General features: G+C 44.3%; 1 protein-coding gene across 2 annotated transcripts; it reads right to left on the bottom strand.

Annotated features, from left to right (window-relative positions):
* Positions 1-1,110: 1,110 nt before the first annotated feature.
* Positions 1,111-17,935, bottom strand: ptp4a2b (protein tyrosine phosphatase 4A2b). 2 transcript variants are annotated; one of them, XM_079287582.1, is made up of 7 exons: positions 17,807-17,935; positions 5,240-5,546; positions 4,811-4,919; positions 4,631-4,723; positions 4,417-4,547; positions 2,960-3,034; positions 1,111-2,329 (listed from the first exon to the last, which is right to left on the bottom strand). In XM_079287582.1, the coding sequence occupies exons 2-7, from the start codon at positions 5,242-5,244 to the stop codon at positions 2,218-2,220; spliced, it is 525 nt and encodes a 174-aa protein (XP_079143708.1). In that variant the 5' UTR covers positions 5,245-5,546; positions 17,807-17,935; the 3' UTR covers positions 1,111-2,217. The 2 variants fall into 2 exon arrangements, with proteins under 2 accessions (XP_079143708.1, XP_079143709.1); XM_079287583.1 differs by lacking the exon at positions 17,807-17,935 and adding an exon at positions 15,577-15,594.
* Positions 17,936-18,095: the final 160 nt, after the last annotated feature.

Genomic DNA, 18,095 nt, shown 5'->3' with positions numbered 1-18,095 from the left:
CTTAAACAGATCATTGTTAATATACAACTGTGCTTCTCCTGCTGTGACAAGTCAAACATATGTTGAAGGAAAACAAGACTGATGGAGATAGATGATGGTGCATTTTGTCCCATTTCTCTTCCAGCAACGATCTTGGACCCAAAGAGATGTTCTTGTCTCAAGACTGAACTAGCTGGAATTCTGTATAACATATCACCAGTTATGCAATCTGCTTCTCAAGAACTCAAAGCAACACAATCATAAACCAAAAGAAGTCAACTGGAAAATGAAAGGCCGATTGTGTTTATTGTAGTTTGATGGAGTGTATAACACCGTGAGGTGGTGTCTGAATACAGCTTCTCAACTGAAACAACGAATACAATTTCATATTTAAACCACACATTTCACTCGAGGCCTATTTGGCATTCATAGTATGTGAAGCAGGTTATGCAGCTCTAATCTGCTGCCACAAGCTCATTTGTTTGTGGTTCCGCTGCATTATTGAAGGCATTGATAATAACCAACAAAACAATCTCAGTGCGTATTCAGTCTAAATGGCCATGTCATGTCAAGTTATTAATCTTAGAGCGGTTTGTTTCATTAAATACTGAGTGGATTATTGACATATGTGCTCTCTGTTCCGAGCTTCGGCCATGACTCGATGTGAGCAGCAGAGGGAGCCCTTTCAAATGGTTCATTTCTAGGCCGGGGTCGTGATTACCAGTCATTTCTCAGCACCACGGTGTACTGTGCCTTTCACGAGGTGCTGACTCACTACTTTCTGCTGGGGAAAGGACATGCAGGGCAGGCTTTGACCGACATGCCTCATGAGCACGCACACGCTGTCTGGGAGACACCGAGACTGTTAATCACCAAGTGCAACAGGAAAATTAAACTTATGCATTTTGTTATGGACTGGTACAACAAAGTTATATACTTTGAGTTTCATGTAGAGAATATTGATTTGAAGCGTTAAGGGGAAGACCAACGAAAGCCTGTTTACTTGAATACACCTCTGGTGGAATAGACAGATCACAGCCATAGATCCACTACCTGCCTACATATAGTATGAACCACCTTCACACCTCTCACAAAAACCCTGATTCAAACAGAAAAAACAGACACGTGTGCTTTTTATTTCAATTTATTTATCTTTAAAGAACCAATACGAATTGGGGATATTTTCAAAATGGGTACAATGATAAAAAACGGACCATTTTCATTCTTCTCCACCTTGTCTTTCAGGTTGAATCTTAGGCTCTGTGTGTGGGTTTAAATATCTATACTCAGGGAAGTCCTATTGTAGCCCTGTTAAGGAGAATGAATGAAAGCCAGAGAAGTACCTTCTGTAGGAGTTGCTGCGTGTTTTCCTGTTTAACTGCCTGGATGAGGTGGTCTGAAGTGCGTGTGTGTAGGATGCTCAGCAAGGTTTGGTGGGCTTATCTGAGGTGGACTGATTATTGCACTCAAAGATAAAAAACAAAAACAAGATGGCTCTCGATGGATAAAAAAAACAAAAAAACAACAAAAGTATTGGATAACAAAGTGTCCTTGCCCCTGCCAAACACATAACTGCCACACGTCATATCTTGTGAATACATATTTCAGACATATTCAAACAGAGTGAACCCCTAAACCGAAAGTGACTTGAAGCAAGTGACGGGTCAAAATAAAAACATGACTGCATTTTCAGGTGAACCTTTGAAGTTTTTGTGCAAAAAATAAAAACACCCAAATACCAAAATGGACAGTCACAATGTGTTCAAAGAGTTAAAAATGTTTTTTTAAAGAGGTACATCATTATGGCCCAATCATGATGTCAATTACCGTGGAAATGAAAATCAGTTTATCATTTAACGTTACATATTTCCATCGCCTTTTTGTTTGCGTCAAAATAAAAATTCACAAAATGTTATCCCATGATCACAACTGAAACGAGAAAAGAAACCGGATGGACTCAAGTTGAAAAGATTCTGGCCCGCGGTTGAACAGTATAACCGGGAGGCAGGCCTGTCTGTGTGCTTTGACCTTCCATTCATCGGTTCGGCTGGTGGATCCCCAGATCTGGATTCATTCACTAGCTCTCTGATCAATTAACCATGACTCAGTGTTGACAAATCATCACAATAATTACTGATAGCACTCTTTTTTTTTTTTTTTAATTCATTTTTTTTTTCTCCCCCCTTGTTGGAAGATGCCCCACAAGATGTGCATTAGAAAGATGCACAGACAGGCCGCCTACTGCACACAGCAGTTGTGGCTGTTGGTATCCTTGAACTTCAGACGCATTTTGGGTCTGTATTTCTCGAGGTAAAGAAGCTGTTTGGAGTTGAAGGCTCCACGTCTCTTCCTATGAAAAGCAGAGGAGAAATGGAGGGGAAGATTAATATAATACGCACATAATTAAGCAAAGAGCACACCATAGCAAGCATTACTGTAGTGATATACAGTCCACCTTAACTTTTGCAAATACCTCAGACAATACTTTGCACGTCCCTTCGCAAAATTGTTCCGCTTCTCATTTTTTTTTAAATGGCCTCTGCATTTAACCCGTTCTAAGAAAGCATCTAACCCAGGGACATACGGTCAGAAAGGAGCCGCCAACAATGTGGTTAAAGAACATTGTTCATTCACTTCATGCCGGAGAGTTAGTCTGTTAAATATGCATTTGGCAGCCTGGTAGTGGATTTGGTAGATGGGAGCGGTAACTTCCTGGAGTCTGAGCACAGCCGTAAGGCGAATGCTGTAAGTGTTGAACTATTCGTTGTTTCCTGCTGTTGTGCCAAACTCAAGAAATACCGCTCCCTGGTATTTACCATCGATGGACAAATGCCAAAACACAAAGGTTATCGGCATACCAAAGAAGCCAAAATGCATAGCCGATTTACCTGAATGACAACTTTGAATCACAGTTTGGCCAATAACAATAAGATTATTATTATTATCTTTATTAAAGTAGAAAAGTAGGGAGGGTACTTACTGCCTTATGAACTGCACAGCCTCCTCATACTTCATCCCAGTCTCAATGAGGGCTAAGGCCACCAGGACTGGAGCTCTGAGAGGTGAAGAAATCCAGTGGACCGGTTCAAGGAGACAGCGAGAGAATCAAAGAAGGAGAACAGAAGATTAAATGCCAAGGTTCACATGGTTCCATAGTAATATGGTGGACGGGAAGGGAGGGGAGGGGGGGGGGGGGGTAAACCTGGGAAACAGGCCTGGGAAATCAACAGGGGTGCATATGTTCACCATTGCCCTGCTGGGGCCCGGTGCTCACACACACACACACACACACACGCACACAAAAAAACCGGTGATAAGTTACAGTAAGATAACCTTCTCCTTTCTCACCAGATGAGAGAAAAAAATAAATATAAAGAACGATTTTCTAGACTACTTGGAGAGTCAAATCTCAGTGCTGACAGAGCATTTCCTCCAGTGGCTGTTCTCTCACACAACATTCACAAAGGACAGCGTGTGAGAAAGGAGGGATCGGACGAAACCGGGAAGAAGAAAGTGTGCGATTGAGAGGAACAAGGGATGAGAATATTGTCAAAGAAAGGAACAACAACAAGGACCGCTGCTGCTGCCTCCCACACTCAAGACCCTGAAGAGAAGGCCGGCGTAAAGCAGATCAGACTGCTGTAAACGGGCCAGGGAAGGAGAGGAATTCAGAAAATAGCAGTCTAACCAATACTGCTAATTATACAACCTCTGGAATGCTACAGCAATGCAAAATGCTGGAGGCCATTTGAGAACTGATTGGCTTATTTTGCGTTTGTGGTGAGGAAGGACATTTTAACACTGTTCTCCCACGTCACGGGCTCCTGCCCGCTTTGTTTTCACACTTGTGTTGTTATTCTGCATAACCCGCCTGTAACTCACTGTGAATACGACAGCCTGCGCAGCCTCAGTTCACATGCAAATGTAATTGCCTTTTCTTTTCATGTCTGCAGAAGCAACCGAGTCCTGTCACTTATGATAATTTAACCATCCGATTTGTCCATTTACGCCCAGTTCACACTACTTTAGCCCAGATTTTTTCATTCCAGATATCTAGCGTGCCAAATGTCTGGATCGGTCAGGGAGCTACAGCCAATGAGCACCGGACACCGGTTGAGGAGAAACCTGTCGGAGCGACCGCCACGCCTACAGCCGACCCGTGTGTGCCATGTGGACGGACCAAAGTTGTTGTTGTTGTTGTTGTAGCACCTAATGTGTCGAAAGTTTGCATGAGAACTTTGAAAGCCGTGGAGTGTGAATTTGGCTTCACGGAGCACGAGCAGGAAGAGAGGACACCCTTTCACGATACTGAATTAATCACCAGTTACTGATGTTGGAGCAGACCGTTAACGTTAAAAAGTCGCGCATACGACAATCCGCGCTGCCTCTTGCGTTATCGTCACATCTCTCCACAAATGGATGCGGCTTGCCACTCACCGTCCAAGTCCTGCTACACAGTGCACACCGATGCAGCAGCCGGGTTCCTCTCGGAATTTGGTGTTGAGCAGATTGAGCCAGTCGTCCACGATCTGGGTGGGAGGAGGGGCGCCATCATCAAAGGGCCAGTCCTAGAAAAGACCAAAGAAGAAGAGTGTCAGTGTAGGAGTGAAACATATAATAAAGGCTGCCACAAGTGTGTGTGAACTCTTACCAGGACCTGAATCCCCTCCTTCTCCACTGGAGTCTTATCATAAGTGGCATCACAAACTCTCACCAGTGTGTTCACGTCACACTTCTTCAGCTCCTGGTAAGACATAAAGAGAGAACGTTTAGACACGGGACTTGCAAACGAACGCACACGGACACCAGGCGTGGTGGGATGCGGGCGTACCTCGGTGAACTTGTTGAGCGTGGCATTGGTGGGGTTGTGGGTGATGACGAACCTCATGCACTCGTAGGCAATCTCGACTGCAGCGGGGCGGTTCATGTTGGCGAGACGGCTTAAAAAACAATTACAATACAATACTCTTACAAAACGAAACGCAACTTTTTGGCTCAGAAGTCAGCTAAGAGATTCATGTGTTCAGAAACGGGTAGAATAAATAAAAATGACAACACGTGGTGACGGATGGGTTCAGGAGGACAACAGCTGTTCAAGTATGTGAGGATGTACACAGAAAAGGGAACCGATCAACTCGTCCACAGTACTCCGGGATGTAAAAAAATGAATTTATACAAAACCCAAAAACGTAAAAGAATAAAAAGAAAAAGAAAAAAGAAAAGATGGAGAGACTATCCAGGAGTCATCCAATCAGTTTACCCCATTCAGGAGAGCTGTTTGTGATTGGCTGTTCAAGAAGAAAGCGGCGAGCAAAGACTTGTCGTATTGGTGGGGACAAGGCGGAGCAGTCGGGGCCAAGGACTACGCAGGATCCCAGGGAGAGGGGGGGGCCGTTGGTTGATGAGTCAGCAGTTCCTAGTGTGCCAGCTTGTCAGGGCGGTTTCCGGGTAGCGTAGTCCCTCGGGGGGCGGCCGATTCACTTCTCCACGCAGGTGAGGTGCTGTGCCTGGCAGAATTCTCCACTCACACACGCCATATAGGTACGGCTCAAGTCAACACAGAAACCCTGCGGAGAGAGGAGGAGAGTGAGGTCACACGATGGTAATGACATCACACACACACCGACAGTGACTGACCTGCGTCTTCTTTTTGGTGTTCATAAAAGTGTGAAAAGGCCTCGTTATATTAACGCTCTGGGGGATGTTTTACTGTCAATAATTGGACAGGCTTATTAAAGGGCTTATTAAAATCCTTCGACAGCCACGGAGCATTCGATTCATCCATTGCTGTCGGGATGTAATGAGAATTTCAACAGAAATATCAAAGAATGTCTCTGAAGATGATTAGCAACTGAAACAACCTGTAGCATGTTCATACCTGTGGTCACAACGGGAGAAGACCGTCGCATCTTAAGAGTCTAATTAGACTTCTGTGCTTCTTAAATGTCAGCCTTCTGCACATGCCATTTTAAATTGTATGATTGTACCTTCCAGCCATAGTTATACATAATTTATGCGTGCCATAGTGACGCCGGCACGAGGTGCGTGCGCCTAATAATTGTTGTCATCACTCGGGTATAGAGACTTGCATAAACAAAACTTTATGCATCGGCTGTAAACAAAGTACACCGTGGGATTACATAACTCTTTTATTCTACCACCTGGAAACTAATAATATGCTCAGCGTGACGCACTTAAAAGGGGGTGTCCAACACAACAGGTAATGTCTGGTCTGTAACCAGCCAGAGTGCAGTCAGTCAAACTGTGCCAAGTCCTTGACAGTCTAAACCCAGCCGCCACAAACTGGCTGGAACTGTCTCAGAGCAACGCAGGAGGGAGGTAGGAAGAGGAGAAGGGGGGGGGGGGGGGGGGGGGGGGGGGGTGGTATGTGTACACACACACACACACACTGGTGGGCGGGCAGCAGAGAGAAAGGGCTTGGACTTCAGCACCGTGTCACAGGCGGCAGTCACAAGGTGAGGATTGCCGGGTGGGCAAAGCTTCAAACAAGCAGTACGGTCCCACGCTCCCTCATTTCACCTACTTGAGACCGACACAAGACTCTGTGCTCTTCCTGACTCTTTCATTCCTATCTCACTCAGTGAGAATTTACTCAGGATATTAAACTGAACCGTATATACCCCAGTGCCACTTGTCCTCTCAGCTAACGAACAACCACAGAGCCACTGTCAAGAGGAAGTATCAATTATAATCATTTATTTCCTCCCTTCCGTCTTTTATACTTGGCAACATCCACAAGGGCACTCGAAACAGCCTTGATTTTACTTTTTTTGTTCTTGCTTGATGGCCGAGATCCTCCGTGACTCCTTTAATTACCAACTGAGCAGTTCTAAACACAATGTGGCATTGCTGCATGCAGACAAGTGAAACTTGGAATAAAAAGAGTAACCAGACTTTAAAAGCTTCTAATCTTCTAGAAAAGGGGAAAAGGACAGACACGGGGCTAGAGGGGGCAGTAAACATGTGCTTTCACCTGTGAAGCCTGAATGTGGAAAGGAGAGCAGCCTGAAACACTGACGAACGCTCAGACACCACAATGACAGCTTATGCTAAAAGATGAAAAGGAGCTGGTTTGTGGAGGGTTGCCCAGATGCACAACGTGACTTCATACAGTCAATAGCAGCGTTACCAAGAGCAAAATACTGTTCATACTAGAGCATGGACTGAAGCACTTCTGGGCTAGATGGGAAGCAACACGATTGTTTCTTTATTGGACGCCATTCTGTCATGATCAAGTCCAACATGCCGCCACTGCACCGATCTGATAAGAGACCGCAGGAACAACCCGAGTGAGCTTATCAATGGGGAAGTGAGTACACTGTGGCAACATCACGCCGGCGCTGCTGGGAACACATGCAAATCACTAAGCCATTTGCAAACTGGTTCTGCAGTTACACAGCACACAGATGCAGGAAGAACAAACACAAACACATGCAGAGACACCCCAAACATGTTTAACCACACAGGAAGCAAGAAGCAGAATACACCAAAGCCTCAATCACACCGAGTGTCATTACGTTACCGCTTTAACACTAAACAGTCGTGTTGCAAAGTACACCGATACCAGAAAAGGTATCGCAATACCCAGTTGCTAAAAAAGCATTTCCGTTTGTACTTTAAGAATGTGTGAGCCGTAGCGCTCTGCTCTAAAGGGATGGCGTCGAGATTGGGATCGAGCTGTTTGAATTTTGCTGCAAGCGGCAAAAAAATAACCTCCATGGATTTAGCTCGGGCTAACCAGAAGGACGGAGTCCACAAATGGAGTTAAAAAGAATAAAAAAAAGGGGGCCCATGAACCGCTCGCACGGTATCAGCAGATAAACGAGGAAAATACTAGACGTACCGATAAAATTAGAGTCTCCCTCTTTTCTGTATGTGTCCGAGCATCTCCCGTCATTATGGCAAACACATTATCCACCAAAGAAGCGATGTTTAAGTATTATTTCACCGCATTTCGCAGTAACGTGAAATAAACGGAAAGGAAAAGCAGGTCAGGCAGTAGAGCGTGGCGTTCTGCACAAACACCATATTTAGGCACGGTATCGTAATGCAGTCATCATTTTGATATCGTGTCAAGACTAACCAACGGTCCATAACTCGAAGATGGTCCGTTTACTGTAACAGAAGCTTCAGAAATCCCGCAGACAGAAGCTGGAAGCTCAAACTACAAAACATTTGGCATTTTTTGCTTTAAAAATGACCTAAAAAATGCCATTATTCATCTAATCATTTCAGCTCCACCTCTCCCAGAAATCTCCTCCAGCGACTAAAGAGAGAGAAGAGAAGGAGAGAGGATGGGAAGTGGGAGAGAGCAGGGCGTAGCAGTACTAGCTGATAAGGACCGCTGCGTCTCAGAACAGAACAGGACACACAAACTTAAACCGGCGATAAAGTCGCAAAAGAATGGCAATCGGGGCATGGGTGTCCTGAAACTGCCAACTCATTATTTAGTGGATAATTCATCAGCATGTCTGGCAAAGTATAGAGCGATCTGAAAACATGTATTTGATTGAAGTGTGGTTCGAGTGTAAGAGACGAGGCAGCTGTTCATTTATCGTGATTTACAGGAGCAGATTACACGATTGAATATGTTCCGTTAACAAAGATCACGATATCTGAAACAGATCGGAAACACTGCCTGTGGAAGTTGTTATGTTATCACAGCTAAAGTGCACGGAGACAACTACAGTGGGAGTCCTAATTGAAAGCCGTCCACATCGTTAAAGACTTTACTGCCATGGGACTCCGTAATTATAGCGCTCGGGCCGTGGGCAGCTCTTGCCGACACCCGATAGCCGTCAGGTGGCCGATCCTCATCACTGGCGCACCACCACAGATATGTTCATAAACTATGTAACACTGTGTACAGTCACAAGCCGGCTGCGGGCGGTACATTTTCCACAAGGGCGGGGGGGTTCCAAAATTAGAATTCACACAAACCCAAACGTGGAGTATACAGACTGGAAGTTGCAAAACTAAGAGGTTTACACAAAATGTGGTGCTTTGGGTCAGTCCTCGTCCCCTCGCAATGTCAGTATTACACGTAACCCTGTCTGGTGGTCTGAGGTTGTGCTCCGAGTCTCGCTGGTGTTTTGTCTGGAGCCAGACTGAGCGTGACGAGACTGTGCTGCCTTGAAGCAGCTGTTTCTCTGCTGTGTGAGAAGCAGGAGGGGGGGGGGGGGGGGGGCATCATCCATGTCAAAACATCACACACGCCTTCATGAACTCAAACACACACACGTGCAAAAAAACAAGACAATCGCGACCAAAACTCGAGAGATGTCGTCAATCAGGGAAACGGAAATGAGGCCATAAGTCACGGGGACACGTCTTCATTCCTGTGGCCTCTATGAATACCAAACAGAAGATAACGGATATGTCAAGGAGGACGGGGACAAAAGGAAGCGGAACATGAAGGAAGCTGCTAAGAAATCATCAAGTGGACATAACAATGGCTACGCTAAAATTAAAACAAGTTAAAAAAAAAAAGTTAAGAAGTCAAGAGTGAAGAAGTTGGCAGTGACTGTGGCTGAGATAAAAACAGAGGATCACACCTGCCTAACGGACCAGCTGGGTCCACGCAGTGACGTCAATGCTGTCGATAGGCTGGGTGGGTGGATGGATCTCACCTCCTATTGGAGCTGTGCTCAACTTCACTGTGTTCTCACACCGGCAGAAAGATGAAGAAACCAGTATTCTTTGGTACGTTTGGCCGAGTGTGAAAGTTGGTGTCAAACTTGGGTGTGGGCAAGACGGGCAACGGACCGGGTGCCTCTGCACGTTGCAAGAATGATAGATTGAATGTTATTATGTATCATTTCCAAAAAAAGACAGGCACTCCGCTGCCGCTCGGGACAGCAGTATCAGCTGTAAGCTTGTGTAGGACAGCAAATCTTCAGCAGTGTATCTCAAACCGGTTTTGGTTTAAACTCTAGTATTTGGATCTGAGAAGTCTGAAAATGTAACAATAAAAGTCTCTAGTGGGCCACAAGGTAAGTGAATCGACTTCATGCTCAATAAAGACAAAGGCTATGGCCTCTGGGACACGGTGTGCGCCTGAAGGGGCCCGTCAGTGTGGGGTATGCCGACAGGTCACCACACCATTCAGCAAACACAAAAATAAAGTAGCACAGCGCAGCCCTCCCTCACTATCAGACATGCTTGAAAACACAAACAGGCAGGCAAGCAAGAAAGCGCACACACATTAAACTACAATCAGCTATACTGGTTAAGCTTCTAATACTTTTTCTGAGCCTCACCAGTTTATCCAGTATAACAACCAAGACTGCGATCTGCAGGCAGGCCGGGTTTCTGAGAATACAGTTTTGGTGCGGGGAAGAGGTGATCCAAATCCACACAAAACAGTCACCTATCATGAGGGTAGGGACAAGGATATGAGTGTGTATCTAATTTATCCATTTATTAAGGGTGGGGGAAAAAATAAATAAAAAAAAATAAAAAATAAAAAAACTATGAATGTAAAAATCAAGATTATTATCTTCTAAGATCAATTAAAAACTTTGAAAAATCTATTTTTTTTAGTAGCTTTTTTCCCCACAAAAGAACTAAGATATTGACACCCATGGATAGTACACACTAGGGCTGTCATATATTACACACACACATTTGTGCAAGTTTAGGACGTGTTAACTTTAGCCTTTGTGTTTACATTATTTCAATCAGTCAATTATAACTTTCTCAAATATAAAAACTAGGAATGCAAAAACATTGGATTTTTGAAGATATTCAGATATCTTCCAGCTCATTTTGACAGATTGCCGATGCACACACAAGTTTCTGTTGTAGGCGTGTTGTAGGTTACCCTTCAGGTTAGGCTACCTTACATGTAAAACATGCCCCATGCATGTTCAGGTAACGTGCTCAAACAACACAGAAATATGTATCCTACTTTCACACGGTGTTCATCTCTCGCCGATATTCCTACCCGTTTATCTGCGAACACCGATGACATGCTGACATCATCAAATGTACTCTGTTTTCAGGCCAGTATTTAGATTTTGACTCAAATAATTAAGGTGAGCTGCCCTTTGGACCCAGCCACTTAATCACAGCCTCATGATTGAGACATGATTCATAACTGGTCTCGTATGTTAAGCTGTGCCAAGACAGAACCATGCAGTCTGACTCAGGCTTGTGGTTGTCTCAGTGTGAAAATACAATTACCCCGTGTTTTGTTTTTTTCACAGGGTGATAAACAGGGTCCCTATTTTTGGTAGTAGTACTTCCAAAAAAAGTACACAAAAGGAAACAGGACGAGAAGTCCTCAAGGTGTAAAACCTAGTCCAGAATCCAAGTGTGGAAATACCTTTAAAAAGCCAAAAGGTTTGGTGTCAGATTCCAACAGTTACTCTTATTTTGTTGACAAAATGACAAACAAGATGGCAACAAGAGTATATACACCTTTATGAAGACATCTCTCATGTTGAAGCCTGTGTGTGGGTGGACTGTATTCAATCTAAGTCTAGACACAGGTCGGTGGTGCACAAAGACCCTCCATGAAAGAAACACTTCACCTGATGCATAAGAATCCTCAAGGCTGCCTACGAGTTGGACTTCCCCAGCCGCGGCAGACCTCTTGAAGGGTTCATAGAGTCACCTCCTCTCCCCTTAGCTCACGCGTCTCTACAACCATCGAAGCGCTTTCACACCATGTCATTCACCCAGTCATACGCTGATGGCAGCCGCTACCATGCAAGGTGCCACCTGCCCATCAGGACTATTCCTACCCGTTCATAGGCGGAAGCAATTTAGGTTTTTTTTAATTGAATGTACGAACATGCAATCACAGAGGGAGACCGAGTTCATTCTCCATGCAGGTAGACATTACTCCGCTATATCTTTACACAGCAAATAGTTGTTTGCTGCTATATTAATGATCAGAATGTTAAAAACAGCTCCTTTAAAAACAAAATTTAATAAAAATAAAAAAAGGAGAGTGAAAGGTACTAAGGGCTTAGCACTAGTGTGCCCACTGACACAACAGCTATTATTTTGGAAACACTTTTGCAACATTCCATCTGCAAACAAGTCATCTACGTCTTGTACAAAGACTCGTTCTGTGGTTTGTCAGAACAGAGATGGCAAAAACAAGATGCAGGCCGTGATGTGCACTTCTCCTTCTTGATTAGATCCACTTATCTCTTGATGTAGTCGCCGTCTACAGTCGCCCAGTAAGTTTTGTTATGCACCGTAGCAGTGTACACACATCATCTTTGCTGCGTTATTGGCTTTTCATGCTTGTGTACTGTACCACGTCTTTTATCGTTCATTTGTGGTCCATGCTTCTGTACGAATTAAGAAAAACGAATTGGTTTACTGGAGAACGTAAACAAGTTTACAATGACAAAGATTACGATGGCAGTTGTTTTGTTGCCCATCTAAAATGTTGCTAAATGGACATCCTCATTCGGTCTCCTTCAGTGCAACAGGTTACCTCGTTCTGCTCCCTGAGGACAGGGAGCTAATCTTCCCACAGAGTACTTCTTGTTCTAGCTCCTTGTGTCCATGTGGACTGGTGAGAGAATATGCAACCCGCCCCCCCGTATTTATATGAACGGACAGACACTCCCCGCGCACGTCCTTGCACACACGGCAAAGCCCACTTATCACTCCGCTTTGCAGCCTCTGAGTGAGCGCAGATAAACAGTGTGACGATCAAAGGCCTCTGATAGCGCTTAGGAGGAGGGGGGCGAGGCAAGGACTGATCCGTCTCTGGAAAGGACTGAAAGAGAACAGGGCTTAGTACCTTAGAAATGGGAATGAAAAGACGAAAACATATCCAAACAAAGGCTCGGCCTGTTCTCGCCGTGGCACTTTTAAATCACACTTTTCACTAAATTAAAAACACCTGCGCAATGAACACTCATGACAATAAGCCAATAACTTAAAGAGACAAAAAGACACATTTGCACTGCAATATGGGGGGGGGGGGGTCATCGATTTCATGCTATGCCTACAGAATACATCTAGTAGGAAACAGTTACAATAAAGATTACATATTACATCATAAACTATATTGGGACATCCCGAGAGCCAAAACGATTGCAACATTAACCTGTTTGAGCCTCCGTCGATTGAACATTTCCCCAATGTGTTAATGGCTCACTAAAGGACTCTTGAAACGGATATGATGTTGCAATAAAGTTCAATGTAACATTTCACCAGCCTACACGTGTTTGAAATGACCAGCAATACTTTTACCAATGTGTTTTAATTTGCTACTATCATGTCTATTCATTGGCATCACTTGTTTTTGAAAACACAGCTGCATCCTCCCCAAATAGAAGTTTTTCATATTCTATATAAATTTGCATCTGGAATATGGGTCAAGGGACTATATTCAGCCATCTCTGAGCTCCTTTGATAAGTCATAATCTCATGTCACAATCCTCAAATCGGCTGCAGGATGACATCTCCCAGCCTCGACGGACACGCTCGTCACAGCAGCGAGCCAAAACCTCTGCCTCTCTGCAAACACATCGAGGCACGGATAGCAATACTGAGGCTACAGCCGCAGTAATGCCTTTTAAACAGGCTTTTAAAACAAAAGTGATCTACGTCCACACGGGCATTCCAGCACCTTTTTGGACATGATTTCCAGCCATACTTTACATATGGTGCAAACAGGAAGTAGATTAGTTGCTGAGTATTATTGTACCCTTTAATAATAAAAGGTCCCACTTGATACTTAAGATCTTCCTCTATATGCTCAAACGGCCAAAAAAAATAAGTTTTATTTTTCAAACTTACAAGGCTGCCTATAGGTCTCTCTCACAAATTTGCTTCATAATGAACACTTACAAATGAAAGTTTTACGAGATTATGGGTCAAGAAATTTGGCCAACACACGTTTCTCACTCGTTCCCCTCGGTTTTGTCGTCTGTACACTTGTAGCTCTGCCGGAGGCTGGAAGTCCCTGTCGCACTGCAGAGCATTTATGCATTTGTTCGTTTACAGTTTTTGTGAACACAGCAGTTGTGAAAAACAAAATACGCAACGATAAGAAATGGAAATTCCTCCGTTTTGAGTCCATCGCCCTCCTCAAACCGTTACTTCTGGTAATACCGCTGGACACGCCATCCTCTGCGTGTCGGCAGCAGTAGAATTATAAAATGCAGAATTTAACTGCACAACAGCTGCTAGTACAGACAACACGGTCAGCAACTCTCGTAATCCGTCATCCATGTTGAATTAATCGATAATCATGGCTGTTGTCTGTTTTCTTTTGGCGGCACGACGAATCGGGGAAGGACACATCGTAATTGCTAAGACCTAAGTACCGCACCGATAAGCAGTATCGATAAGAGTACTAGTACGGAGATCTACCCGACTCAACGTCGGACACAATCACTATGACTGAAATCATAGTAATTTTGTAATGTGAAATAGGTTTCAGGCCCACCCTCGGCAACAGACAGGAGAATGTCTGCAGAGCCCCACTGTGACATCAAGTCTTCTGACATTTGGAAACTAAGTTGGCTTTCTGACAGCAGCATCAGGGGATGCCTGTTGCTATACCAACAATTATCTCAGCTTTAGCAACAAGTGCTCCTGTTGGGAGTTTTGGTTTCCCTCGTGAATAGATCAGAGAAGAGCAATGGCGCACTTTTAAATCATTTGCAGAGCTAAAGCTGAAAATGCAGTGTGCAATATGCAACGCTGAAGAGGGTCAGAGCAGAGTTATGGCTGCTCATAGAAACTCAGAAATACAACTTCCTCACCAAAGATATCAAATATATAGGCCCTCCCTGTGATCTTGAATCAGCTCAAATAGTACAAACTCCCATCTTTTTCATATGAGTTTGGAGGTCATGTTTTGAGAGGTAGTTGCAGTTCATGCATTTAATAAGCTGCTTAAGGAGAGATGGAGAAAAAGCCACGCTCCTGTGAGAAGCTAAACAGTGCCTTGGCAATAGCAAAACACAGCAAGCCAGTCTATGTGCAATAACACGGCATGTTCTAGACAATAGTTGCTTAAAACTAGAACATTTTCTGGATCAGTGAAGGTGAGCAGCTACATGCGCCTACGAACAGCTCTAATAACAACAACAACACTTTACCGTGGCATGTTTTGGCAAAGGTTCGTGTTTTCGACAAGGTAACTGGAAACACAATTAACAAAAGGAGGATCCTATTCCTACCTGTTGCTATCGTGTCAGTAGGCAGCCTTGCAGCAGCATCTAGAAGAGTTGTCAACCCGTCAGATACTGCCAGTACTACAGAGTCTTTGCTTTATCCCAGCGCTGTGGCAACAACTGTAAACGAACGCTGTGCCGACCGGGACACGAAGGTGCCCATGGCTACCAGTGCATAATTATATATGGCTTTTCACTTAAGAGCAAAAAAGTGTGTGGATCTAATCCTAGCTTTCCACTTTCACCCGATTTCAACACAACAAAACTGCTCCAGGAGCCAGAGATCTTAGCAAGCTAACACATAGTTAAAAACCAAAAGCCTGTGTTCCTTTCTCCCCACAGCACAGACGCCATAGCTAGATTTTAAAATTGGCCAAATCTGTTAAGCCAGTCACTGTGGAACAGACCTCTTCAACCCTACCTTTCAACACTCGCAGCCACCCTGTGGCTCGATGGGCCGGCTGCCAACGTGCTACAACATAGGTGTTCTTCTCCCCCAGTAACCTCCTCAGTAAGTTGGTGTCACGTTACTGTACACTGGGCTCGCCTTTCTCTGTTACGGTAACCAAGGCTGAGAACTTCCCCACTTGTCACATTGCCTTTTTTTTTTAATGCCGTCTATAGACAGAGGAACCACCCGTCTGTTGGTGTAAAATCTCATGCAGCTAGTTCTAGGTGTACTACAACACACTCCAATCTTATACCAAATGTCTTGTATGCAAAAGGAGGCAATGCAAAATGGACAAGTGTTTCGCCCCGAGTCCAACAACAGTGCAGCAAAATGAAGGCCAGGATTAACCTTTAAATTCATAGTTTAAAAAACACAAAAATAAGGTAATGCGAGTCGAAGTGCGGTGTCTCAGGGATGAGGGCTTCCTACTATATACGGCCTGCGTGTAGCTGCAGGCTGTACTGTAAGTGGACTGAGAGGAGCTATGCTATTTCCACATTGGGGCTGTCAATTAGCTATAACATAAAGCAGGTCACCAGTACAAGTGCCCTACTGCCACAATAAAATGTGAATAGAGCATAAAGACTCACTATTGTGTAAGATATGTGGAATCCGTGCCTATTTCTTTGTTGCTCGCATTACATAAAGTGGTTCAATCATGTGATTTGCATACAAATATAATAACAGGAATATCTTGCTTCTTCTACTGTACATTGCCCTCGAGTCCGTTTTGATTGCATTCAACATCTCATATCGTCGCTGTAGGAAAATTGGATCACCTTGCAGTGACTCATGAGCAGGAATGTAATTTGCTTACCTGTTACACCGGTTACTCATTGACTCATACACCCATGTCGGTAAGAGTGTTCAGAGGTTATTCATTTGTATTCGCTACTCACTGGCATTTATTACAGAGAGGAGACTGAAACCATAGGAAGGTCATAAATTGAAAACTGAGAGGCATGGGAATATGCTGGGCCTTTCGTGTCACAGCTGCTCGAGTCAACTTCCTCCACATGGTGCATTTCCTCATTTCACTTCTACCAACACGGCTAAATGGTTGGGTGCTTTCCGTTTTTAAGAAAAACAGACAAAGGCTAAATCATAGACACATAACTTCGGTGCTAGCTACATTTGTAGCATGAAAGGCTGACACATTTAGTGAGACAAACCGGCTAATTAACAATTAAAGAAAGAGAGACGGCACAAACGGTCACACACGATACCATAACAGCAGACAGGACATATCGGGGGGGGGGGGGGGGTGTCGACCAAGTCGTTTGGTTTATTAAGATGTTAGCTTGGCATGTGGCTTCAAAATAAATGGGTCCAGCATGCTCTCTGGGTCAAGATCTGTCACAAAGGGCGGAAGGCAGTTCGCTTCAGTCGCCATCTATATACCCCTAGCCGAGCTTCTCTCAACTAACGTCACCGACGTCTGTCGAGTCCACCGCTAAAGAAGCTGAAAATACTGGAAATCACAGTCACCGGTTATAAATATGTGAATGGTGTCGCTGCCATGAACGCCAAAAATAACTGTTCACGTTAAGCTACATGTTGTCCAAGAGAGGCTACCTTCACTGACACGCCAAGACTTCATTGTATAGCATTACATTAGCCCTTATTTTCTTTATCAAATTTGCAGACGACGGTCCGTTTAGACAACAGCATGGCGTTTAACATCACACAATGTGCTGTGTTACCAAATGAAAATGAACCCCTCGCTGATGCTTGAAGTCGTAACGAGATGCTTGCTACTAATATTCTAGGAAATAGCCTTAGCCCAATTAGCATGCTAGCGGAGCTACATTAGCTAGCAGGCTAGCTCAGCTCCGTCACTTTGCTTTTCACCATTTGGCAACCAGTCCAGAGATATGCCAAGGCTCGCTATATTAAGTTAGAGTTGACTAAGTTGAGGGTTTGTATTATTACATGTTAACACATTGAATAGTGTAGCGTTAACGTTTCGTGGCCAATAATATAACGTTAGCTGTTTGCTCTGCTAACGTTATCGAGGCTACATACTGGTCCGTCTACTCACTTTACCTCCCTTGTGTTGTGCTGATCATTTTTACAATATGTAACTTTTAAATCATGCTTTCTTTTGCGGATCTGTGTTATTGCAGTCGTGTGCGATCATATCAGAGACACACATGCAAATGGGTCAGTAACGAGTTAGTTTAAGTTATTAGGTACTTACAAAGAGCAGGCTGAACATTGAAATCCCGTGACTACCCCGGAGAAAGTGGAGGGAGTGTAGAAGACCGCTGCCAGGTTGCCTTTTTGTTCCACTTCAATGTTGGCAGCTTGAATTCTCGTCGGAGGTCGGGAACTGTTGTTGAGGGAGGAGCCTTCTCAGTGTGTCCACACATTCAGGGACTGTCGGAAATATGTGAAACGAGGCTGTCCAAGGTAGCGGCAAGTCAACACAGTGGGAAACACCCGGGAAATCTGTCACTTTCTACGGCACACACGTGCTTTGTAATTTT

Source organism: Melanostigma gelatinosum (assembly GCF_949748355.1).
Source record: "Melanostigma gelatinosum genome assembly, chromosome: 17".
NCBI classification, from domain to species: domain Eukaryota; kingdom Metazoa; phylum Chordata; class Actinopteri; order Perciformes; family Zoarcidae; genus Melanostigma; species Melanostigma gelatinosum.
Note: the sequence above shows the minus strand (reverse complement) of the source record. Positions and strands in the feature narration are given on the sequence as shown.

Excerpts from the sequence above, each read along its gene's own strand:
- ptp4a2b (XM_079287582.1), bottom strand. Across the intron at positions 4,724-4,810 it reads CGCTCAACAAGTTCACCGAG|GAGCTGAAGAAGTGTGACGT; the intron begins GTACGCCCGCAT and ends ATGTCTTACCAG. Across the intron at positions 2,330-2,959 it reads GCTGTGCAGTTCATAAGGCA|GAAGAGACGTGGAGCCTTCA; the intron begins GTAAGTACCCTC and ends TGCTTTTCATAG.